The sequence below is a fragment of the Suricata suricatta genome, chromosome 17 (genome assembly GCF_006229205.1).
Source record: "Suricata suricatta isolate VVHF042 chromosome 17, meerkat_22Aug2017_6uvM2_HiC, whole genome shotgun sequence".
Lineage (NCBI taxonomy): Eukaryota > Metazoa > Chordata > Mammalia > Carnivora > Herpestidae > Suricata > Suricata suricatta.
In genome coordinates this window covers 53,261,251-53,279,022 of record NC_043716.1, presented here as the reverse complement: position 1 = coordinate 53,279,022, position 17,772 = coordinate 53,261,251, and the positions used below count along the sequence as shown (strand labels likewise).

At 63.3% G+C, this 17,772-nt stretch overlaps 2 protein-coding genes across 6 annotated transcripts in view; one reads left to right on the top strand and one right to left on the bottom strand.

Annotated features, from left to right (window-relative positions):
• RECQL5 (RecQ like helicase 5) overlaps positions 1-2,472 on the top strand; it is a 33,327-nt gene extending 30,855 nt beyond the window's left edge. For 2 of the 5 annotated variants that reach the window (XM_029927132.1, XM_029927133.1), the window contains 5 exons: positions 271-773; positions 922-1,012; positions 1,229-1,453; positions 1,669-1,738; positions 1,831-2,472. In XM_029927132.1, the coding sequence (XP_029782992.1) occupies positions 271-773; positions 922-1,012; positions 1,229-1,453; positions 1,669-1,738; positions 1,831-1,931 (990 nt within the window). In that variant the 3' untranslated portion in view covers positions 1,932-2,472. Of the gene's footprint in view, positions 1-270; positions 774-921; positions 1,013-1,228; positions 1,454-1,668; positions 1,739-1,830 lie in introns of those variants that run through there. The other 3 variants (XM_029927134.1, XM_029927137.1, XM_029927135.1) reach the window with 3 other exon arrangements.
• Positions 2,473-2,475: 3 nt separating this feature from the next.
• Positions 2,476-17,772, bottom strand: part of MYO15B (myosin XVB) — a 31,595-nt gene continuing 16,298 nt past the window's right edge. Inside the window, exons 23-65 of the mRNA XM_029927085.1 lie at positions 17,354-17,447; positions 16,753-16,800; positions 16,391-16,448; positions 16,014-16,144; positions 15,076-15,171; positions 14,739-14,974; positions 14,481-14,659; positions 14,256-14,328; positions 13,692-13,853; positions 13,341-13,441; positions 13,163-13,239; positions 12,961-13,045; positions 12,693-12,791; positions 12,459-12,568; positions 12,168-12,359; positions 11,913-11,991; positions 11,612-11,752; positions 11,305-11,551; positions 11,136-11,226; positions 10,818-11,019; positions 10,238-10,350; positions 9,983-10,042; positions 9,387-9,462; positions 9,150-9,268; positions 8,851-8,969; positions 8,626-8,767; positions 8,351-8,462; positions 8,073-8,239; positions 7,535-7,686; positions 7,312-7,372; positions 7,148-7,220; positions 6,676-6,752; positions 5,463-5,536; positions 5,250-5,365; positions 5,064-5,158; positions 4,880-4,957; positions 4,675-4,771; positions 4,368-4,510; positions 4,025-4,140; positions 3,558-3,691; positions 3,245-3,378; positions 2,989-3,129; positions 2,476-2,889 (exon numbers count right to left, since the gene is read on the bottom strand). Of these exons, the coding sequence (XP_029782945.1) occupies positions 2,830-2,889; positions 2,989-3,129; positions 3,245-3,378; positions 3,558-3,691; positions 4,025-4,140; positions 4,368-4,510; positions 4,675-4,771; positions 4,880-4,957; positions 5,064-5,158; positions 5,250-5,365; positions 5,463-5,536; positions 6,676-6,752; positions 7,148-7,220; positions 7,312-7,372; positions 7,535-7,686; positions 8,073-8,239; positions 8,351-8,462; positions 8,626-8,767; positions 8,851-8,969; positions 9,150-9,268; positions 9,387-9,462; positions 9,983-10,042; positions 10,238-10,350; positions 10,818-11,019; positions 11,136-11,226; positions 11,305-11,551; positions 11,612-11,752; positions 11,913-11,991; positions 12,168-12,359; positions 12,459-12,568; positions 12,693-12,791; positions 12,961-13,045; positions 13,163-13,239; positions 13,341-13,441; positions 13,692-13,853; positions 14,256-14,328; positions 14,481-14,659; positions 14,739-14,974; positions 15,076-15,171; positions 16,014-16,144; positions 16,391-16,448; positions 16,753-16,800; positions 17,354-17,447 (4,960 nt within the window). The 3' untranslated portion in view covers positions 2,476-2,829. The remainder of the gene's footprint in view (positions 2,890-2,988; positions 3,130-3,244; positions 3,379-3,557; positions 3,692-4,024; positions 4,141-4,367; positions 4,511-4,674; positions 4,772-4,879; positions 4,958-5,063; positions 5,159-5,249; positions 5,366-5,462; positions 5,537-6,675; positions 6,753-7,147; positions 7,221-7,311; positions 7,373-7,534; positions 7,687-8,072; positions 8,240-8,350; positions 8,463-8,625; positions 8,768-8,850; positions 8,970-9,149; positions 9,269-9,386; positions 9,463-9,982; positions 10,043-10,237; positions 10,351-10,817; positions 11,020-11,135; positions 11,227-11,304; positions 11,552-11,611; positions 11,753-11,912; positions 11,992-12,167; positions 12,360-12,458; positions 12,569-12,692; positions 12,792-12,960; positions 13,046-13,162; positions 13,240-13,340; positions 13,442-13,691; positions 13,854-14,255; positions 14,329-14,480; positions 14,660-14,738; positions 14,975-15,075; positions 15,172-16,013; positions 16,145-16,390; positions 16,449-16,752; positions 16,801-17,353; positions 17,448-17,772) is intronic.

The window sequence follows — 17,772 nt, the reverse complement described above, 5'->3', positions numbered from 1 at the left end:
CAGCGTCCCTGAACCTGGGTCGGGGAAAGGCATCACTTCCCCTTGTCCTCAGCCACGCCATGGCTGCTGGCCCTCTCTGGGCGCTGTAGCCCTGGCCCCAGGCGCCCCGGGACAGGCCTCCAGCCTCCCTACCCTCCCAGCTCTACCACTGCGGCCCCCACAGTGTCCTGCCCGGCGTCTCCCTCCTCCACCCCCAAGAACCATTCCGGGCCAGCCTGTGTGTGTCCTCAAGGACCTGGTGGTCAGAACCCTCTCTCCTCCTCTTCACAGCTCAAACCCAAGCGGGTGGGAGCTGGTTTTCCCAAAGGCTCCTGCCCCTTCCAGACGGCCACTGAGCTGATGGAGAAGATGCAGGCCCAGGAGCAAGCCCCCCAGCCTGTGCTGGGAGGTGAGCGGGAGCCCCCCAGCCAGCCCCCAAGCCTCCAGGGTGACTGCAGTGAGTGCCTACCGGGGCCCAGAGGAGAGGCCCCTGGAAGCAGTGCTCATTGTGGGGGGTCCTCCCCAGAGCAGAAGGTGAAAAGTCCCTCTAAGGGCGGGCCCCGTGGCAAGCTCCGGGCCAGCAAGAAGCAGCAGCTCCTAGCGGCAGCCGCCCTGAAGGATGCTCAGAACATCACCCGCTTCTGCCGAAGGGCCCGGAGCCCGTCTCCCCTCACCTCGGCCGCGAGCCTTCCCCGCGAGGGAGTCCCAGGGGAGTGTGCAGGGGAGGAGGATGGAGCCCCGGGGTGTTTGGCTGCGTCCCCCCAGACCAAGGAGTGCACCGGGGAGAGGTCAAGGTAAGGGCTCTGATAGTTTGAAATTCTTCGGAATCTGTTTTCTTAACTGAGCCTCCGCAGCCCTGGGCCGGGGGTGCTGCTGGGCCAGCCGAGCCGAGGGGGCGGCTGGCGGCCGGAGCTCTTGACGCCTGCTCTTCTCCCTGGCCAGGACCCACCCGCTCAGAAACCAGGGGCTCCCTGAAGGCCAGCGCAGCCCCGCACAGGAGACACGCACGGGCAAGCGGCCCAGACCCCAGCAGGTACTGACTGGCACGAGGCCACGGGCCGGGGGCCTGCAGACCAGCTCTGCTCTGCTCTGAATCAGGGCTTTGGGGGACGTTGTCTCTTTTTACATCCCAGGGTTAGATGGGCTGGCTGGAGGGAGCCGGTGGATGCTGAGTCCCAGTCTTCCAGAAGGAGGGGAGGGGCTGGTGACAGGGGCCCCGAGAGCAATGCTCCACTTGGGTCCTGCACAGGAGAACCCAGAGAACCAGGTTCAGAAGAGGCCTTGCCCCTCAGCCAACGCCTCCATCTTAGCTGAAGCCAAGGACAGCATCTTGGCCAGCGATCAGGACACCTTGAACCACAGGGTCCAGGGTTCCTGCCATCTCCCAGTCCCTGCTATCTCCCTCAAGGAGGCTGCAAATGTTGTGGTCAAATGCCTGACCCCTTTCTACAAGGAGGGCAAGTTTGCATCCAAGGTAGGGTAGTTGGGTGGATTCTGCCCCCTCCTGGGCCTGGGATACCGGGGCAGGGACTGTAGCCAGAGGACAAAGTGGGGCCGAAGCAGGCTAGGCCCTAAGGCCGGGCGTCTCCTTCCCCGGGGTCTGCCTTGCCCTTGGGTCGTGGCTCTGGGCCCCTGGTGGTGACAGGGCAGGGGTCTGTGCCCTTTGCTCCTGTCACCCTCCACTTCCAGGAATTGTTTAAAGCCTTCGCCCGCTACCTCTCCCACTCCCTGACTCAGAAGGCCTCTCCTGGAAAGAGCGGTGAGTGCCTGCGTCACCAGGCCAGGGAGCGTTTGCGGGACTCGGTGGTGGGGACGGACTGGCCCTCACGTTCCCCTTTCTCGAATCTGTAGTAAAGGAAGAGGCCCAGAATTTCATCAAGCAGTTTTTCCACGGCCGGGCCCGGTGCGAGAGCGAAGCTGACTGGCACGGCCTGTGTGACCCACAGCGATGACCAGCTGCTGCCCCCTAGGGCCCGAGTGCTCCCCCAGCTTCAACCGTGGCCCAACCTGGGCCTCACTCCGGAACGGGAAGGTGGAATGCCCACAGCCATCGGGGGCAGCCTCTTTGCTCAGGGTCCCTCCCCCTTCCAACCATGCTTGCTCTGGAGCTGGCCCCAGCCACCTCCCCCACAGCGAGGCCAGAGGCCAGCCACCTTTCTGCTCGCAAAATCCGAGGTCGTCGTCTTCCTAGCCTCCCTGCCTCTCTCGGCTGGGATTTCTGAGCCAGATCCCCAGATTAGAAGGTAGTGGGGGGGGGGGGGGGCTGCTGCCAGAGGAACAGGAGGAAGGTGTGGCCCTCTACCTCTTATTAATGAGTTATAAGCCAGGGTGAAGCCCACCCATCCGAGGCGTTGGGGCCTCGGGTCCTTGGCCACTACCGCCGGGCCCTGTTCTCTGCTCAGTTCCTGATCAGGAAGGCCAGCCCGGACTGACACGTACCTGAGAAATAAAGTCCTGTTGGTTGTGACACCCCTCCCCCCCCCCACAAACAAAGCCTTTTTCTCTTGGGAGTTTTATTTCCTCAGCATTTGCTTCTCGAAGGCGGGGATCGTGCCGATGTGGAGCCGGGACCTGGCGCCGTGTGGGCATCTCCCCCAGGGTAGGCAGCATCAGCTGCCCAAGTGAGTTCCTGCAGGCGCCCCCAGGGGGAGTCTTGCCCTTTCCCAGCTGGGGGCCCCATAGCAGCTCCTGGCCTCCACACAGGCCAGTAGTGCTGTGCTGTGGAAGGTTCCAGAACAGCCATGTGGGGAAGTCTGAACCAAGATGGCCTGATGGCACCCCAGGGAGACAGTCCTAGTCAGACTTGGCCCTGGGAGGGGCCCTCTTGCACTCCTCTGGGTGAGGCCAGTGCTAGTGGGAAGTGGCGCCGAGGTCCAGCAGGAAGGCGATGGTGTGCTTCAGCTCCTGGGCCTGCCGGGCACGGGCACGTGAGGACCGGGCTCCCCGCCGGCCCCCCCAGCCCCAGGCCACCTTCCCAGCGTGTTGTCAGAGGCCCCGGCTCCTCCTCACCTTCTGCAGCTCAAACCAGATGGTGTGGGGGTTGTCGGCAGAGCCGTAGTTGAGCTCCAGGCCAGGGAGCCCGTCGCTCTGCAGGCGGCTCAGCAGCTGGACCCGCTGCAGGTCCTTCAGGGCGATGGAGCAGTACAGTTCCTGGGGGCAGCAGAGACAGCAGAGCTTGGACCCTCTCAGGGGAGGGGTCACCGTGGGGGGGGGGGGAAGTGGTGCAAGGTGCTCAGGCCAGCACGGGGGCGGGAGCCTGGCCCACCTGGGTGCTAGGCTCCATGAGGATGAGGTGCTGGCGGTTGAGTCCCAGGAAGCTGGGTCCCGGCAGGGCCATCTGGCTGACACGCACCACCACGTAGATGGTGTAGCCGAAGAGGGGCAGCTGGCTCGCGGCCTCTGGGAAGGGAGGGGCCGGCATAGGAGTCCTGGTCACTGGGGCCGTGGGGCCTGCCTGACCTGGCCTCCAGCTTGGGTGAGCGGGGCTGGGAGCAGGTAGAGAAGCTCCCCTCCCCCTTCACCCCTTTCCTTCAGGGTCTCCTGCTCTGGCCCTTGCGACCCTCGGGTCCCAGACCCACCGATGAAGCTAATCTGTGCTTCTTGGGAGCTGCGCGCTTGCATCCACCTCAGCTCCTGCTCCGTCAGGTTCCTTAGGGCTGACATGCTCACTTGCTTTTGCAGCGGCTTGGGCAAGTAAGCCAGCAGGTCTTCCCTACGACACAGACTGGTCAGTCGAGGCTGGGAATACAGCAGGTGCTAAATAAATGAACAAGGCTACTATAGCTGGGTGAGATTGGGGATCCAGACTTACGAACAAGATACAGACCCTGCCCTTGAGGAGATGGGTGGGGGTGGGGAGGTCAGGTGTACACAGCCTCTACTACTCTGGGTTCATCACATTTAAGGTGAGGAAGGGTACAAGTTGAGTGGCTGTGCCATTGGAGGACTAGGGGCTAAAGGAAAGGCCCTTGTGGGGGCATGCTGAAGTGGGTGTCAGCACCAGCAGGGACAAGGTGGGGGACAGGAGGTGTGGGGCCACACTCACTCTGACAGGTGGTCCTCTTGGCCTTTGCTACGGTGCTGCAGGGCGGCCAGCTTGGCCAGCTGAGCGTCCTCCTGGGGGCTGACCAACAGCTTCCCCTGTAGGTAGTCCCGCAGCACCTGAGAAGGGACAGCAGTGAGGGGAGGGCACAGCTGTCCCCCAGAGCCTCCACCAAGTGGGAGCTCTGGGGGACCCAAGCTCGGTCCTGTGACCATCTCTTCTTCGGGGAAGGGAGGCTTGGAGGTCCCTCATCCAGGCAGGGGCTTGCTTGCAAGTTGCTGCCCAGGTCCAGCTACCGGCTGCACTTGGCAGGCTGGGGGAGGGGGGCGCGGCGGGCGCGGCTGACCTGCTTGTAGTGAGTAGTGATGTAGGTGGGATTCTCGAAGTGCAGCTGCGTCTCCCAGCTGAGCCGCCGGCTGTGCAGGCTCCCGTCCTGATCCACCACGCTGTTGAGGTACTCGTGGGGCCACAGGGGCCGCACCAGCTCACCTGCGTGGGGAGCCCAGGTCCACAGCCTGCCCCACCGTCCAGGGCCAGCCCCAGTCCCAGCATGGGAACTTGCCTGGCTCATGGGCGCACAGCCGGCAGGGAAGCCGCCTCCTGGGATCCAGCCTGGCGGCCCCCCTCCCCTCCTCCTCAGGCAAAGGGCTCACCTTCCTTTGTGATGAGGAACAGGGCAAATTCCTGCACTTCCTGGGGGTCAGTGATGCCCATCTGCTGGCACAGCTCCTCCAGCACTTCTGCTGCCACCTGGGCACAGAGACAGGGCGGGGGGGGGCGGGGGCGCGGGTGACATCAGAACTGATGCCACGGCTTTTCCGTCTCTCTCCAACCCTTCCTCAGTGGCCCCATGCTCACCGTGAAAGTCCCGATGCTGGTTTTGTAATCCAGACCCCCTGGCAAGTGAATTAGAAGTGGGCGGAATACTTGCCCTTTCTGTCAAGACAGATCGCAGGGTCAGTCCCGCAGGGGCCAGAGGCCCCAACTCCCTGTCCGCCACCAGGGAGCCCCACAATGCCCAGCCCCCTGTGCCCCCCAGTACCAGGAAAGCCTGAATTTCAACCGGAGAGGGCAGCCGCCTGCGGCCCCCGTATTTGACTGTGTGCTGGAGGCGCTCCTGGCTGCTCCGGGCCAGCTCTGCAGAGGGGAGGTGGGCTGGGGTCACAGGCGTCTCCAAACCCCTCGCCAAGCTGCTGAGACCCAGCCTGGGAGTCCCTCCCATGGGCACCTTGGCGTGGGCCTGAATCCTGCAGAAACTTGGTCACGTAGGGCATCAGTGTGGTTGACGGGGCGAAGAAGCCCGTGAGGAGGCTGAGGAAGGTCCAGCCACGGGCACAGTGTTCCCTGCAGGGCAGAGGGCCCGGGCTTCAGGCTGGCCCGATCCTGGCCACTGCCCCGGGCTGCCCCTGCCCCCCCACTGCCCCCAGCCCCGCGCACTCACGGCTGAGGGTGTCCTGTGACCTGTTTGATGACTTGGCAGTAAATCTCATCCCTGAGGTTCTCCTCTCGACACAGCTGTGGGGACAGGAAGAGCAGGGGGTGGGGGGGCACGGGATCTGAAGTCAGGGAGAAATCCTAACGGCCCCAGGCAGGGGACCAGCTCTTAGTCTTTGTCACAGCTTGTGCCCAAGTGGTCAATTACTGCTTTCATCTGCTTACAGGGTATGCTCGTCCCTGTCTTGTCTGCTGTCTCCCCTTGTCCTTGACCTCTAGCCCTTGGGCCTGTCTGCACGCCCTGATGATCTCAGCTGCTCGCACCTGCCACCTGCTGGTGCCTGCCTCCAGCCCAGACTTCTCCCTGGAACCCAGGCCGCCTGCTTGGAAGAGTGGACTCCAGATTTCACATGCCCCAAACAGACTCCTGCCCCAGCCCGGACCTGGTCATCCCTCAGGCCTTCGTATCAAAGATGGCCACTGCTCTGCCCAAGGCCTCTGTCACAGCCCACGTACAATTCATAGCAAACCCTGTTGCTCTGAGCCTTCTCCCCTCTGCTGCTACCTGTGGGCTTGGCCAGCACCATCCCTCACCCGATGATCATGGCAATAACCTCCTCTGGCCTTTGTACCCGCCAGGGAGGGGTGGCAAACAGCCAGAGCCATCTAAAAATGTAAGCCAGTCTCTGCAAACTCCCTCAAGTGCCCCTCTCTCTTGAAAAATCAGAGTCCCAAGAGTAGCATGCGATGGCCTGCTAGGACCTGGCCCTGCCGTCCCTGCCAGGCCTTATCTTCCCCCCTGTCCCTCGCTGGGCTCCAGCCACGCCGGCCTGGCCGCTGCAAAAGGCTCACCCTGATCGGGACCCTCGCCCTGCCAGCTCTCCGCCTGCGTGTGTTGGCCCAGTGCGCACGTGCCTCTCTCCCCAGCTTCCCCCAGATCGCTGCTCCCGTGTCACCCTGTCACCAAGCCTCTGCACTGCAGCAGCCCCTTCCCTGCTGTGTCATTCCCCACCGCACTTTGAACTCGATACACCGTGTCATGGCTTTGCGCTGTCTTGGCCTCCTTGGTTCACCCCCATGCCCCCAGCATGTAATGGGGACTCAGTAAATACTTCTGGATCATTCGAAAGACTACTGGCCAAGGGAAGGGGGAACCCACTCAGGTCCGGGCTGGACGGGTGTCTCCCCTCCCAACCTTCAGCACACAAGCCCTTGCCTACCTTGAGCAGCTCATAAAGGAGTTCCGGGTCATTCTTGCCCCGGGACTTGGGCGAGTCCCGCATGAACAGCATCAGAGCTGCGGGTGGGGTGGGAAGCCGGCTGAGCTGGGTGGGGGACCTGGCCCCGGCTCCTGCTGTCCCCACCCGGGGCTTTCCCCATCACCCCATGCCTTGCTCTTGAAAATGCACCAGAGCCAGGCAGAGCAATCTCTACATTCAGCGACAAGGAGACAAGGCTCCGAGAGACAGAGACGGAGACAGAGTTTCCATGGGCACCTGTGGCCGCAAACGGCACTTAGCCAGCTGGACACCGTACATGACCCACCACCCCTTGGGTGTGGGTAGAAAGAGGTGAGGGCTGTGAGGTGCAGTAACCACCAGTGAGCTTCCCAGAGTTGACAGACTCAAGGAGGAAGGAGACCTGGCACCTAGATCCAAAGCACCACGGACACAGGATGCTGTGGCCACTCACCCTGGAAGCTTTCCACAGCCTGCCTGTTTGCGTCCTCATCACTGAGGCTGATGAGTGATTCCTGTATGGGAACCTGTGGCCAGAGATTGGGTCGTGGGTTGGGAGTCCACAGGGGCCAGAGGGCAGGTCCAGTGGCCCGACTCCTCCCCACCCTGCCTCCTCACCTTGGTGTACCGCACCAGGCTGGCCATGGCTTTCTTAGCATCGTGACTTGTCAGATCCAGCCTGAGGGGGCAGAGGGGACGACAGCCCTGCTTGCTTGGCAGGCCCCCACCTCAGGATGTGTAGGGAGGGTGCTAAGGCACTGGCCTGGTGGCTCTGAGCAGGGAGGCCTACTTTGGGGAGAATGAGGATGGGTAGGCAGAGGGGTGGGGCCGGGGCACTCACAAGGTCTGGGACCTCCGGAAGTGGTGCAGGGCAAATTCCTGCATGGTATAGTCGTGGGAGTCCGTGGACAGAGAGAGGTAGGTCACAGAGTGGGTGGAGCTGGTGGCCTCGGAGTTGTCACTATGTGTCTGGCTCTGGGTGCGGGCATGGCGCTGGGAACACAGGAGATCTTGTGCCACCCGAGTGCCCAGGGGCTTGTCCAGAGACTCTGCCCAGCCCCCACTCAGCCCAACCCAGGTGGAGCAGGAAGGGCAGCTGGAGTGAGCACGCCACCAGGAGGCTCAAGAGATGTTTAGTGAGCATCTTCTAGGGCAGCACTTAAATGCTGCAGGGGCACGAAGGACCCAGGCTCTGCCCGCAAGGAGCTCACAACCTTGCTGAGGAGACAAGGCACGGAATTGGGAGATGCCGGAGGGGCAGGATCAGACCAAGCGCCACCCACCACCCACCAGGCGGCAGGCGGGCCCGGCCATTGGGGCAATCAAGCCCTTTCCTTCCTCGACTCCTAGTCAAGCCTCGCCTCTGCTGCCTTCCTCACCTCTGCCGCCCTCTCCCACCGGGCCAGCCCTGGCTCTCCATGCTGCGACTGACTCCTGTGCCGGCCACTCTTCTCTGGCGAAAAGGAAAAGTCTGGAGCAGCAGCTGGCTGAACCATGTTGGCAGGGAAGAGTCCTGAGCGGCCCCCGGTGGAGCCGAACTGCCAGCCTGGACGGCACCGAAGGACAGCGGCTCAACCACCAGGACCCCCTTCCCCTCAGAGGCTCTGCCATGGGCTGCCCTCCCGGTGCCAGCCACCCTGCTTGCCCCCAGGGGTACCGGGCTCCAGCGCGGCCACTGGCAACAGCTTGATGAGGTCCCCACGGTGGAAGCTGAGGAGGCTGTGGTCGTCAGTGAGGTAGCTTCTCAGGGCGATGACGTAGCCGGAGTCCTGCGGGCAGGAGGGTGAGCAGCTCAGGGAGCCAGCCTGCCCGCAGCCCCTGTCCTGCCCACCTCACCTCTTCCCCCTGTGGGCCTCACCCTCCACCCAGTGCTCCAGAGTGCCAAGGACCCCTGATGGCTAGAGAGAGCTTGGCCGACCAGCCCGCACTTGCCTTTTTGAGCTCACTCAGGAACAGCTCGATCGTGGCCTTGACGGCACCCGCCCGGGCCGTGCGCAACACCAGCTGCTCCCCCTTTAGCGACAGCTCCAGAGTGGAGCCGCCTGGACACTCCACGCCCAGCACCTCAGCAAAGCTGTGCACAGGGTGGAGGCATGAGCTGGGAGCCCCCTTGCCTCCGGGGGGGCCATCCACAGCTCGGCCCCCCGCCCAGTTCACCTGTATGAGCAGAGAGTCTTCATCTGGTTGAGGTGGAAGCTAGGGCCTTGCGTCACCTTGAGCAGCCGCAGCCCCCTGTGGGACACGCCCAGCAGCTGCACGTCACTGCCACTCTCACCCTGCCCGGAAGGAAGGTGACAGGCTCCTGGTCCTCCACCAGCATCCAGCATGCCCTGGGCGTCCTTCCATGGGGGCCCACTCCCCCCTCAGCTCTCATCCCTGCCACAAAGGCCCACGCAGGACACGGTAGGAACTAGACGGGTACTACCATCCCCAGCCGCACGTCCAACCTCACTGACCGAGACAGGGAAGATTCGGGAGAAATAATTGGCCCAGTTGTCCCGAGCAGCCACCACGATGCGCTTCTTGACACTGTCCTGGGTGGTACTGAGCGAATCTAGGCCCACCTCCAGGTCTCCTGTGGGCAGGGACGGCCCCAGACTGTCCTCAGGCTCCTTCACAGGGGGGACCCCAGAGTTTGTCCCCTCCCCACCCCTGCTCTTCAGCTCCCTGACTCCAGGGTCCCTGGACCCTACCCAGGAGCTCTTTCATTCTGGTCCGCTCATCCTGGGAGATCCGGATGCAGGACTCGGCAAAGGTGTCCCTCAGGATCTGTGGGCAGAGCCAGGTGACCGCCACTAGATCCCAGTACCAGAGCTCACCACGCGGAGGAAAAGCTAAAGAGCCCCGTGGGCACGGGGGCAGGCAGGGAGGGATGTGGGGCTTCTGAGCCCAGGGCCGCCTCCCCACCACCACCTGCGTGAGCGGGCTGCTGTTCCCCAGTCACCTGTCCCTGGAAGGAACAGAACCGGGGGAGGCAGGGAGACTGTTCTGGAATTTGCGGGAAGAGGTAGGGTCCTGAGAGCATCCAGGGGTGACAGAGAAGCAATTAGGAATGTCTACTGGGTGCCGGAGCCCATGCTGGAGACTTCACATGCTTGATTTTGAATCCTCATTCCAGGCCGACAATGGCCCTTACTCTTAGGGATGTCGTGAGGATTAAATAAAGGCAGGGCTTCCAACAGAGCACCTGCCCCGGAAATACTGCCGCTCTCCGGCGTCACACCGACGGGAACCCGGCCCGGACGTGGAGCAGTCCGTCTGGCCATGTTGCGGTGGCCCGGGCCCTCACCTGCTCACAGAGGAGCTGCAGGCAGTAGGGGTGGCTGAAGGTCTCCCGGGGGTAGAACACCTGTGGGAGAGCAGGGGTGGGAAACAGCTGGCCATGTGCCCCTGCTCAGCCCGCCACCTCCTCCCAGACCCAGAGGGGAGACCAGGCCTGAGGAGGCGGGTCGTGGGGAGGCAGCCCCCAGTGTCTGTGTGCGGGGAGAGGCTGGGCTCCCGCCCACCACCTGCCACCCCTCCGCAGCACCCCCCCCATGCCCACCTCCTTGCGCAGGAACAGCTTCCAGGGCGCACCGACATAGGAGAAACACACGCTGCCAGAGGGCACGAGCAGCTGGGTGGAGACCCCCTGGTCCTCCATGGGCTCCATCAAGCCTGGCAGAGGGAAGGGCCAGACAGCTTCAGGCCAGGAGCTGCCAGGGGCCAGAATGACAGGGACGAGGGGAAGGAAGGCCCTCACCTCCCTGGGGCCCTGTGAGGGCTCGGCCCGCTCGACCTCGGTCGCGAACCTCCTGCCCACGTCCCATCTCCGGCCTCCATCTCCAGCCCTCATCCTCCCTGCCATCCCTGACCACGTCAGCAGGGCCACTAAATTCCTGATGGAGCTGTCAGGTTTGCACTGAGGACACCACCCTGTGACAGTCCCTCAATGCCACACAGGCCCCAGGAATGCCCGGGCCCCTCCCTGGACGGGAATGCGGAAACATGCTCCTTGCCCGTGGCTCCAAAGTCCTGAAGCCTGAGCACCCCGAGCGGCCGACCTCAGCCACAAGTGCGGGGAGGCTGCTGGGAATCCCGTGGCCTCAGTGAAGCCCTCCGCCGAGGGATAAGAGGTTCCTCACCGGGGGGCTCCGCTGGAAGGGTCCCTGTGTCCCCAGGCAGTGGGGGCGCTGGAGGAGGTGAGGCTTCATGGGCAGTGGGCGGAGTCTGGCCGAACAGACCCTGGCTCTCCTTGATGGAGTTGGAGCGCCCAAGCTGTGTTGGGACCTTGGGGCGAGGAGCCACAGGTGGCGGGGGCCCCTTCCTTGGGCTGGGGGACAGCGCCTGGGGAGGCACAGAGGATGTATCCAGCTGGCTCTAGGGGTGAGGCTAAATTTCATCCCAGAGAGCCTTGGAGTCCCCAAGTGAGAAGCCATGCCCTGGCCAGGATAGGGCCTCACCGACGCAGGCGTCTGGACACCACTGATCCCCAGCTTAGCCAGAGCTTCATCCTTGGGGTTGTTTTTCTTCATGAAAGATTTAGGGGGCTTCCTGAGAGAAGGAAGAGGTCACGAGTCCACAGGGTGACTCCCCAGGGAGTCGGCAGCCCTGGTCACCCCCGGGACCCACCTGGACGGCTGCACTGGCACAGGCACAGGGCCCGGGCGGCTCTGGTACATGCGGATGATGTTGCGGATCTCCCTGCTAGGCTCTGCCTGCCGTCGGGGCCCGGGGTCCGAGCTGCGGACCAGGGGCCTGCCCGGCACAGGCGCCCGCTCACCCCCAGGCCCCACCTCAGCCTCCATCTCTTGTGAAGCTTTGGCTCCCCCTTGTGTCAGTGGCTTCTTCACCGTGGGGGGAGGAGGAGGGGATGGCACTGACCAGGAGGAGACGAGACACATGAGACCCTGTGCACACCCGCAGGGCGTGCCCTGACCACCCCGTCTCCCCACCCCTGTCTCCCCACCACCTGCTCTGGGTTCCTCCTCGTCATCCTGCTCCTCATCCTGCTGCTCCTCCTGGGGGATCTGTATCTTGGCAGGAGGCTTCATGGTCTTCACCTTGATCTGCTGCTGCCCTGGAAGTGCCCAGATGGCTCTCTTACTCTCCACTTGCCCTGCCCATCGGGCTCCCGGACGGGCTACATTGATGCAGGGGAGGAGAGTGTGCCCCACATGCCCTGGACAGGCTGGGGTGGACGGGTCTCTGCACAGGCCTGCCACCTCGAGCACCCTCACCCAATTTCTGGAAATAGTCCTGTTTCTGCCGGAAGCTCTTGGGCCTCTGGGGCTTGTTTCGGGGCTCCTGCGAGGTCTCCTGTGGGCAGGAAGGGGAAGTGAAGGAGCAGCCTGGCCGGCCAAGTTGCCACTCTTCCAGCACCCATGCCCCCGCCCCCACCCGTCCCTGCTCCAGTGGGGTCTCCCAGCCACTCAGCCCTGGAGTCTGCTGTCTCCACCCCAGGCCAAGCCACCTGTCTGGCCTCAGCTCCTTGCCCTCAGGCGAGCACCCACCGATTCCAGCTCCTGCCCTGGCTCCTCCCGCGGGACCAGGGGCTTCTTGGGCTTGGGGGCGATGGCTGGGGGTGAGGTCGGGGCAGCAGATCCAGAGCTCTGGGGCTCAGCCCGGCGCTGGCGCGTCTGCTGCTCCAGCGACAGTGTCATGGCCTGCGTGGTCATCTGCTGGGCCTGAAGAGGGAGGGAGTGGTGGGCCCGGTAAGATCTGGTCTGGCTCTGCCCTCCAGACCTGTCCCCCCCAGGCAGTCTGAGGGTCCTGCCCACCCTCACCAGGATCAGCGCCTGCTGGTTGATGAAGTTCTGCTGCTGGAGTGCCAGCTGCCTCGGGTCCACGCTGGGGAGCGGGGGCTGTGGCTGCGCCTGCTGCGGCACCACCATGGCTGCAGGTGGCAAACAAGTGCCAAGCTTGCCTGCGGCCCTCCGCCCACCGCACCCTCCGGGCCCCTGGTAGGACCTCCCTTCCTCCAGTTCCTACCTGAGAAGGGACCGGTGATTCAGACTTACCTGGCATGGCAGGGACTGCGCCGACCGCTGGCATCATGGGCATGGCTGCAGGCATCATGGCTGGCTGGTATCCGGGCATCTGCATCATCCCTGGGTAAACTGAGGGCACAGGGCCTTCCCAGCTCGATTCTTAATCTAGCCCCTACGACCCCCTTCCTCCAGCCCCAGGCAACAAAAAGAGGACGGGCTATGGGTGCTTCCTGGGGGCCCCAGACCTGGTGCTCCTGGACTGGGGAGACCCCGAGTAGGTGCTCAGCCCTGCACTCACCCATGGGGTAGCTGCCTTGTTGCATGGGCCCAACGGCGCCCCCTCCCTTCATGCGGCTGCTCAGAGCCCAGCCTTGCTCCAGATCCTGAAGGGACAAAGGCCACAGGCCACGGGGTCAGAACTGGAGCCCTGGGAGAGATGGGAGGGGCAGCAGAGGGGGGCCAGGGCAGGTGGGGGCCGGGGGTGCGCACGGAACACTCACGCTGTGGCCTGGGGAGAGGACTGGCTCGAAGAGGTGGTCCAGGAAGCCGTCCAGGCTCCCTGAGGCTTGAGACTCGGCTGTGGGGCCAGAGGGGGTGAGTGTCACCCTGGGGCGTGGGGCTTGCTCCACTGCCATTCTCATCACACTGCCCTCCTCCCTGTGTCCATTCTGGCCTTACCTGTGTGGCTCCTGCTGGACAGTGTTGGGGGTGGACCCAGAGGTATATCTGGGGGCAGTGAGGGGGCCTGGATGCCAGGGGCAGGGGGGATGTCCTCAGGTCTGCAGGAGACAGTGGGCCCAGCTTAGCGGGTGCCTTGGATGGGGGTGGTGACCCGGCTGAGGCAAGGGATAGGAGTGCTGTGAGCTGGGGGGGGCATCCCATAGGGTGGGAGAAGGGTAAGTTGGAGGGGGGCTGGCCCTGTAGCAGGTCCCATGAACCCCAGGGTGTGATAGGGTAGCTATGGGGGTCACCTATGACAGATCAGAGACCAGAACAGGCTGGGGACAGGGGTGCCGGGGCGGCACCTACAAGCCATGGGGGGCAATGGGGTAGCTGCGAGGGCTGACGGGGTCCCCCAGGTCCTCAGTCCGGCCGATGAGGTCCAGCACGAAGTCACAGCCAGCCGAATCCTGCCAGGAATCCCCGGAGTGCAGTGACACAGACCAGCCACGGGGGGGCACCTCCAGGCCTCTGGGAAGGACAGAGGTAGTGGTCAGCCAAGAAGATGACCACCAGTGGGGGGGGGGGGGCAAGGACCTGAGTGGGGACCAGGCGGAGGTGGCTGGTGGACTGGGTGAGGATCTGGCTTCCTCATATGGCTCTCCTTCGTTTGCACCGCAAGACTTCTACGTCTATGTCGGCTCTGACGTGCTCATTTATTTATCAGCCTATTTCATTAGAATCGGGACTGTAAGTATAATCTCTGCTCTTGCTCCCTATCTTTAAACTACTGTCTCGCCTCTGTCCACTTGCCACCCCCCCCCCGCCCCCCGGGAGAACAGTATTGGTCCTGGGTTTTCAGGAGGCATGTGGCGGGACACAGGAGCCAGAGGGGACAGTAGTCAGCATTGGCCACACTCCCCAGCCCAGTACCTGCTCTGCAGAATCCAGCTGGCGAATTGCTCCCCCGTGGTCCAGGACTCTACTTCGGCTGAGTAGCACTCCTCTACAGGGACGGGGGGTAGGGGGCTGGAGTGAGTGGCGGCGGGTCCTCCCTGAAAGGAAGGGGCTGCCATCCCCACCGGGCTTCCAGGAGCAGGACAGAAGGGAGATCAGGGACACAGGAGGGGCCACTGGAGAGCAGAAGGTGAGCATCACCGTTGAAGGTAAAGACGTCCAGTGCCATGCGGCCCCGCCGCCGTCCGGCTGTCCACTCGAGTTGGGTGGGAGGGTGGGTGCGTGCCATCCCGGGGGCCAGCCGCGTCTGCTCCAGGGCCCCCAGGAGCTTGTGCTGGCACAGTGCTGCCATGCCTGTGGGGGCCTGGTCGGACACGAACCTGTGGGGACAGCACACGGCTGCCGTGGTGGGCAGCCCACCAACCCCCTCATTGGGCCCCCACGTGGCAGGCCCCTTACTTGAGCAGCGGCTTCTGCAGGGTGGGCATTGGGGGAAAGGCGCTGAGCAGGATGGCCATGAGGGCCCAGCTGCGCTGGCTCTGCTGCTCGTCCGGGTTGTGCCAGATCTGGGCCACCAGCTGGCTGAAGATCTCGTCCCGCAGCCCCGGCCGGCGCAGCCCCTGGCGCACCAGGTACTCGCCCATGATCTGCTCCTGCCAGGTGGGCAGGGACCCGTCCCCCAGGAGCCGCAGCAGCTGGAGACACAGAGCAGGGCAAGAGCAGAGCATGCACGGCTCAGCCAGCACCAGGAGCCAGGGCCCAGCCACCCCGTCCCCTCCCCCGATGTGCCACTCACCACCTTGTTGATATCCAGGGCATGCTGAGGGTTCTCCCCGTCCAGCCGGGTCAGGGGCTTGGTCAGCAGCTGCCCAGGGTGGGGCAGGGATGGCTCCTGCGAGCAAGGAGGGTGACAGAGCCTGAGCAGGTGCTGGTCTGTGCTGACCTGCTGGAGACCGCCCGGCACAGGCCGAGGGGGCGGGGGCGGGGGGCAGGTGAGGAAAACCACCTGCACAATTCATCTTTTTTTTTTCTTTTGTAGTTCGTTGTCAAGTTGGTTTCCATGTGCCACCCAGTGCTCATCCCCACAAGTGCCCTCCTCCATGCCCATCACCCCCCTTCCCCTCTCCCCTTCCCTCATCAGCCCTCAGTTTGTTCTCAGTATTCAGGAGTCTCTCGTGGTTTGCCTCCCTCCCGCTCCCAAACTATTTCCCCCTTCCCCTCCCCCATAGTCCTCTGTTAAGTTTCTTGCAATATGCATCTTAATTGTTCTTTCTGCATGCAGAAAACTCAGAAAACATGGACAAGGATAAAGAATTTAAAAAACACCATCAGTATTTCACTGCCAGTCATGAACACGATTGACATGTTAGCCTCTTTCTAGTCTTACTTTCTACACGTAGATAACATACGCCGCCCTCCCACACCTGTTGTCATTGTCAACAAAACTGAGATCATTACGTGCAGTTTTGAATCCTGTTTCGTAGCCACCACCGCAGCCCTGCCCTGTTGTCACACACGCCTTAATGAGAAGACCTCAACGGTGGGGCGATGGCACGGGTTTAACAAAGGCCTGGCATCACAGATCCAAGTGACGCTAGAGGGTGAGGCGTTTAGGTTCAACAGATATTCTGCAAGGGGTGCAGCTGCACCCTTCGCTCCCGTGACAAGAGGGGACGGGCGCGCTGCGGGGAGCCGTGGGGGTCAGCCAGGAGGAGCCAAGGCCTGGGGACCCACCTGAAAGCTGATGGAGATGAAGCTGGAGAACGGGAACTGGTCAATGTCGGGAGGGAGGGTCAGCTTGGGCCGGACAGGCACTTCCGGGGGCATCGACTCCGTGATGCTATCAGCCCAGACATGCTGACGGCCTGGGGACAGCACGGGGAGGTGGCCCAGATGTTCTGGGTAAAGCACGGGGCTGTGGCACCGCCTCCCCCCATCACCCCCCCCACACACACACACCCGGTCACCATCAGCCCCCGGCCTCAGGGCCGAGGGAGCTCAGGGGTGCCCAGCGAATCACAGGGAGGGGCTGTAGGGACAGACCCACCACACTGCAGAGAGACTAGGCGGGGAGAGGGGTGGTAGCAAGAGTGACACTAATCAACACTCACCTTCTGCCGTCTTCAGCATGACGGCCAGCTCAGCCGGGATCTCCGAGCGCCCCAGCTCCTGGCAGAGAGGAGCAATTGACGAGACACTCAGGGAGGGGCTCCAGGGACCTCGCGTCCCTCCTCACCCCCAGGACTATAAACTCCAGACACCGAGGATTCTGATCCTGGACACAAACAGGACCCCAAGAGCCCAGAGAGGGAAAAGAGGGCAGCCCAGTCCTCTTCTTAGGGGGCACGTAGGATGCCCCTGAGAGAGGAGAGCCATGGTGGCTCACCTGGGTCCCCACACTCTCCCTCGAGCCATGCCAACTTCAGTGGGTTCATAACCCAGCGGACACCCCCAAGCCCCCCGGTCCACCTACCATGCTTGGCACTTTCTCGGAGGTCCTCCAGCTGTGCCAATGCCCGAGCTGTTCGGGGAGCCGCAGGAGATGCTGGTGTCCCGGGAAGGGGTCTCCTCGAACCTCCCGGCAGCTCCTCCCCACCTGGGCAGTTCAGCTGCCCCCTCCAGCCCCCAGCAGAGAAACAAGCACCGACCCCAAGGGGCCGGCCACCTGTCACCAGCCCTCCAGGGCCCTCACCAGCCTTAGTGCTGTGGGCGTCACTGCCCGTCTGCCAGGGCACTGGGGAGAGGGCAGGAAGAAATGGTCCCAGGGGACAAAGTCCACCCAGGGAGGGGCCCCAGGAGAGCAGTATGTGGGCACCGACCTTTGAATTGCTTTATGGCCCTCACATTAGAGTCTTCGGGCAAAAGAGGGGAGCTGGCAGGCCCTAAAGGCTTGGAGGGGATAAGAAGGCACCCCAAGTGGGCAGGGGGGAGAGTCAGACTCTGGAGGACGGGTGGGGATGAAGGAAGCGACCTCTGGGAGTCACCGGCCTACAGGCAGGCAGCGTGAAATGGAAAAGCCAGACCAGCAAGGCTGCCTAACTTGGCCCCCGAGCCGCCCCACCCCGAAACCTCACCTGCCGTCTCTGCCGCCTCCAGAGCAGGGGACGGGCCACCAGCAGAATGGTGTTCAGCTGCCCTAGAGCCGCCCGCCGCCGGAGGTACCGCTTCCTAGAGGCCGGGGAGGGGGAAGGGGGGCGTGGTGAGGAGTCCAGACTTAGATCCAGTACCTGAATCCCCCAGCCAAGACAGGAAGGTGAACACTGACCCCAGGCCAGCGCCCCCCTGGTGCTTGACAGAAGCAACAGGGAAGGGACAGGACACTTTGGAAGAACAGGTGCATTGAGCAGGTGTTCAGTGAAGGAGATTAAGGTCTTAGCTGAGCCGACCACCGGGCTCACTTCCCTCCTGTTCAGTCCGAGGGGTCGTGCGGAAGTTACTTGCCCTCTGTCTTATCCCCACCATCTGCAAAACGAGGATTAGTGTAATACCTGCC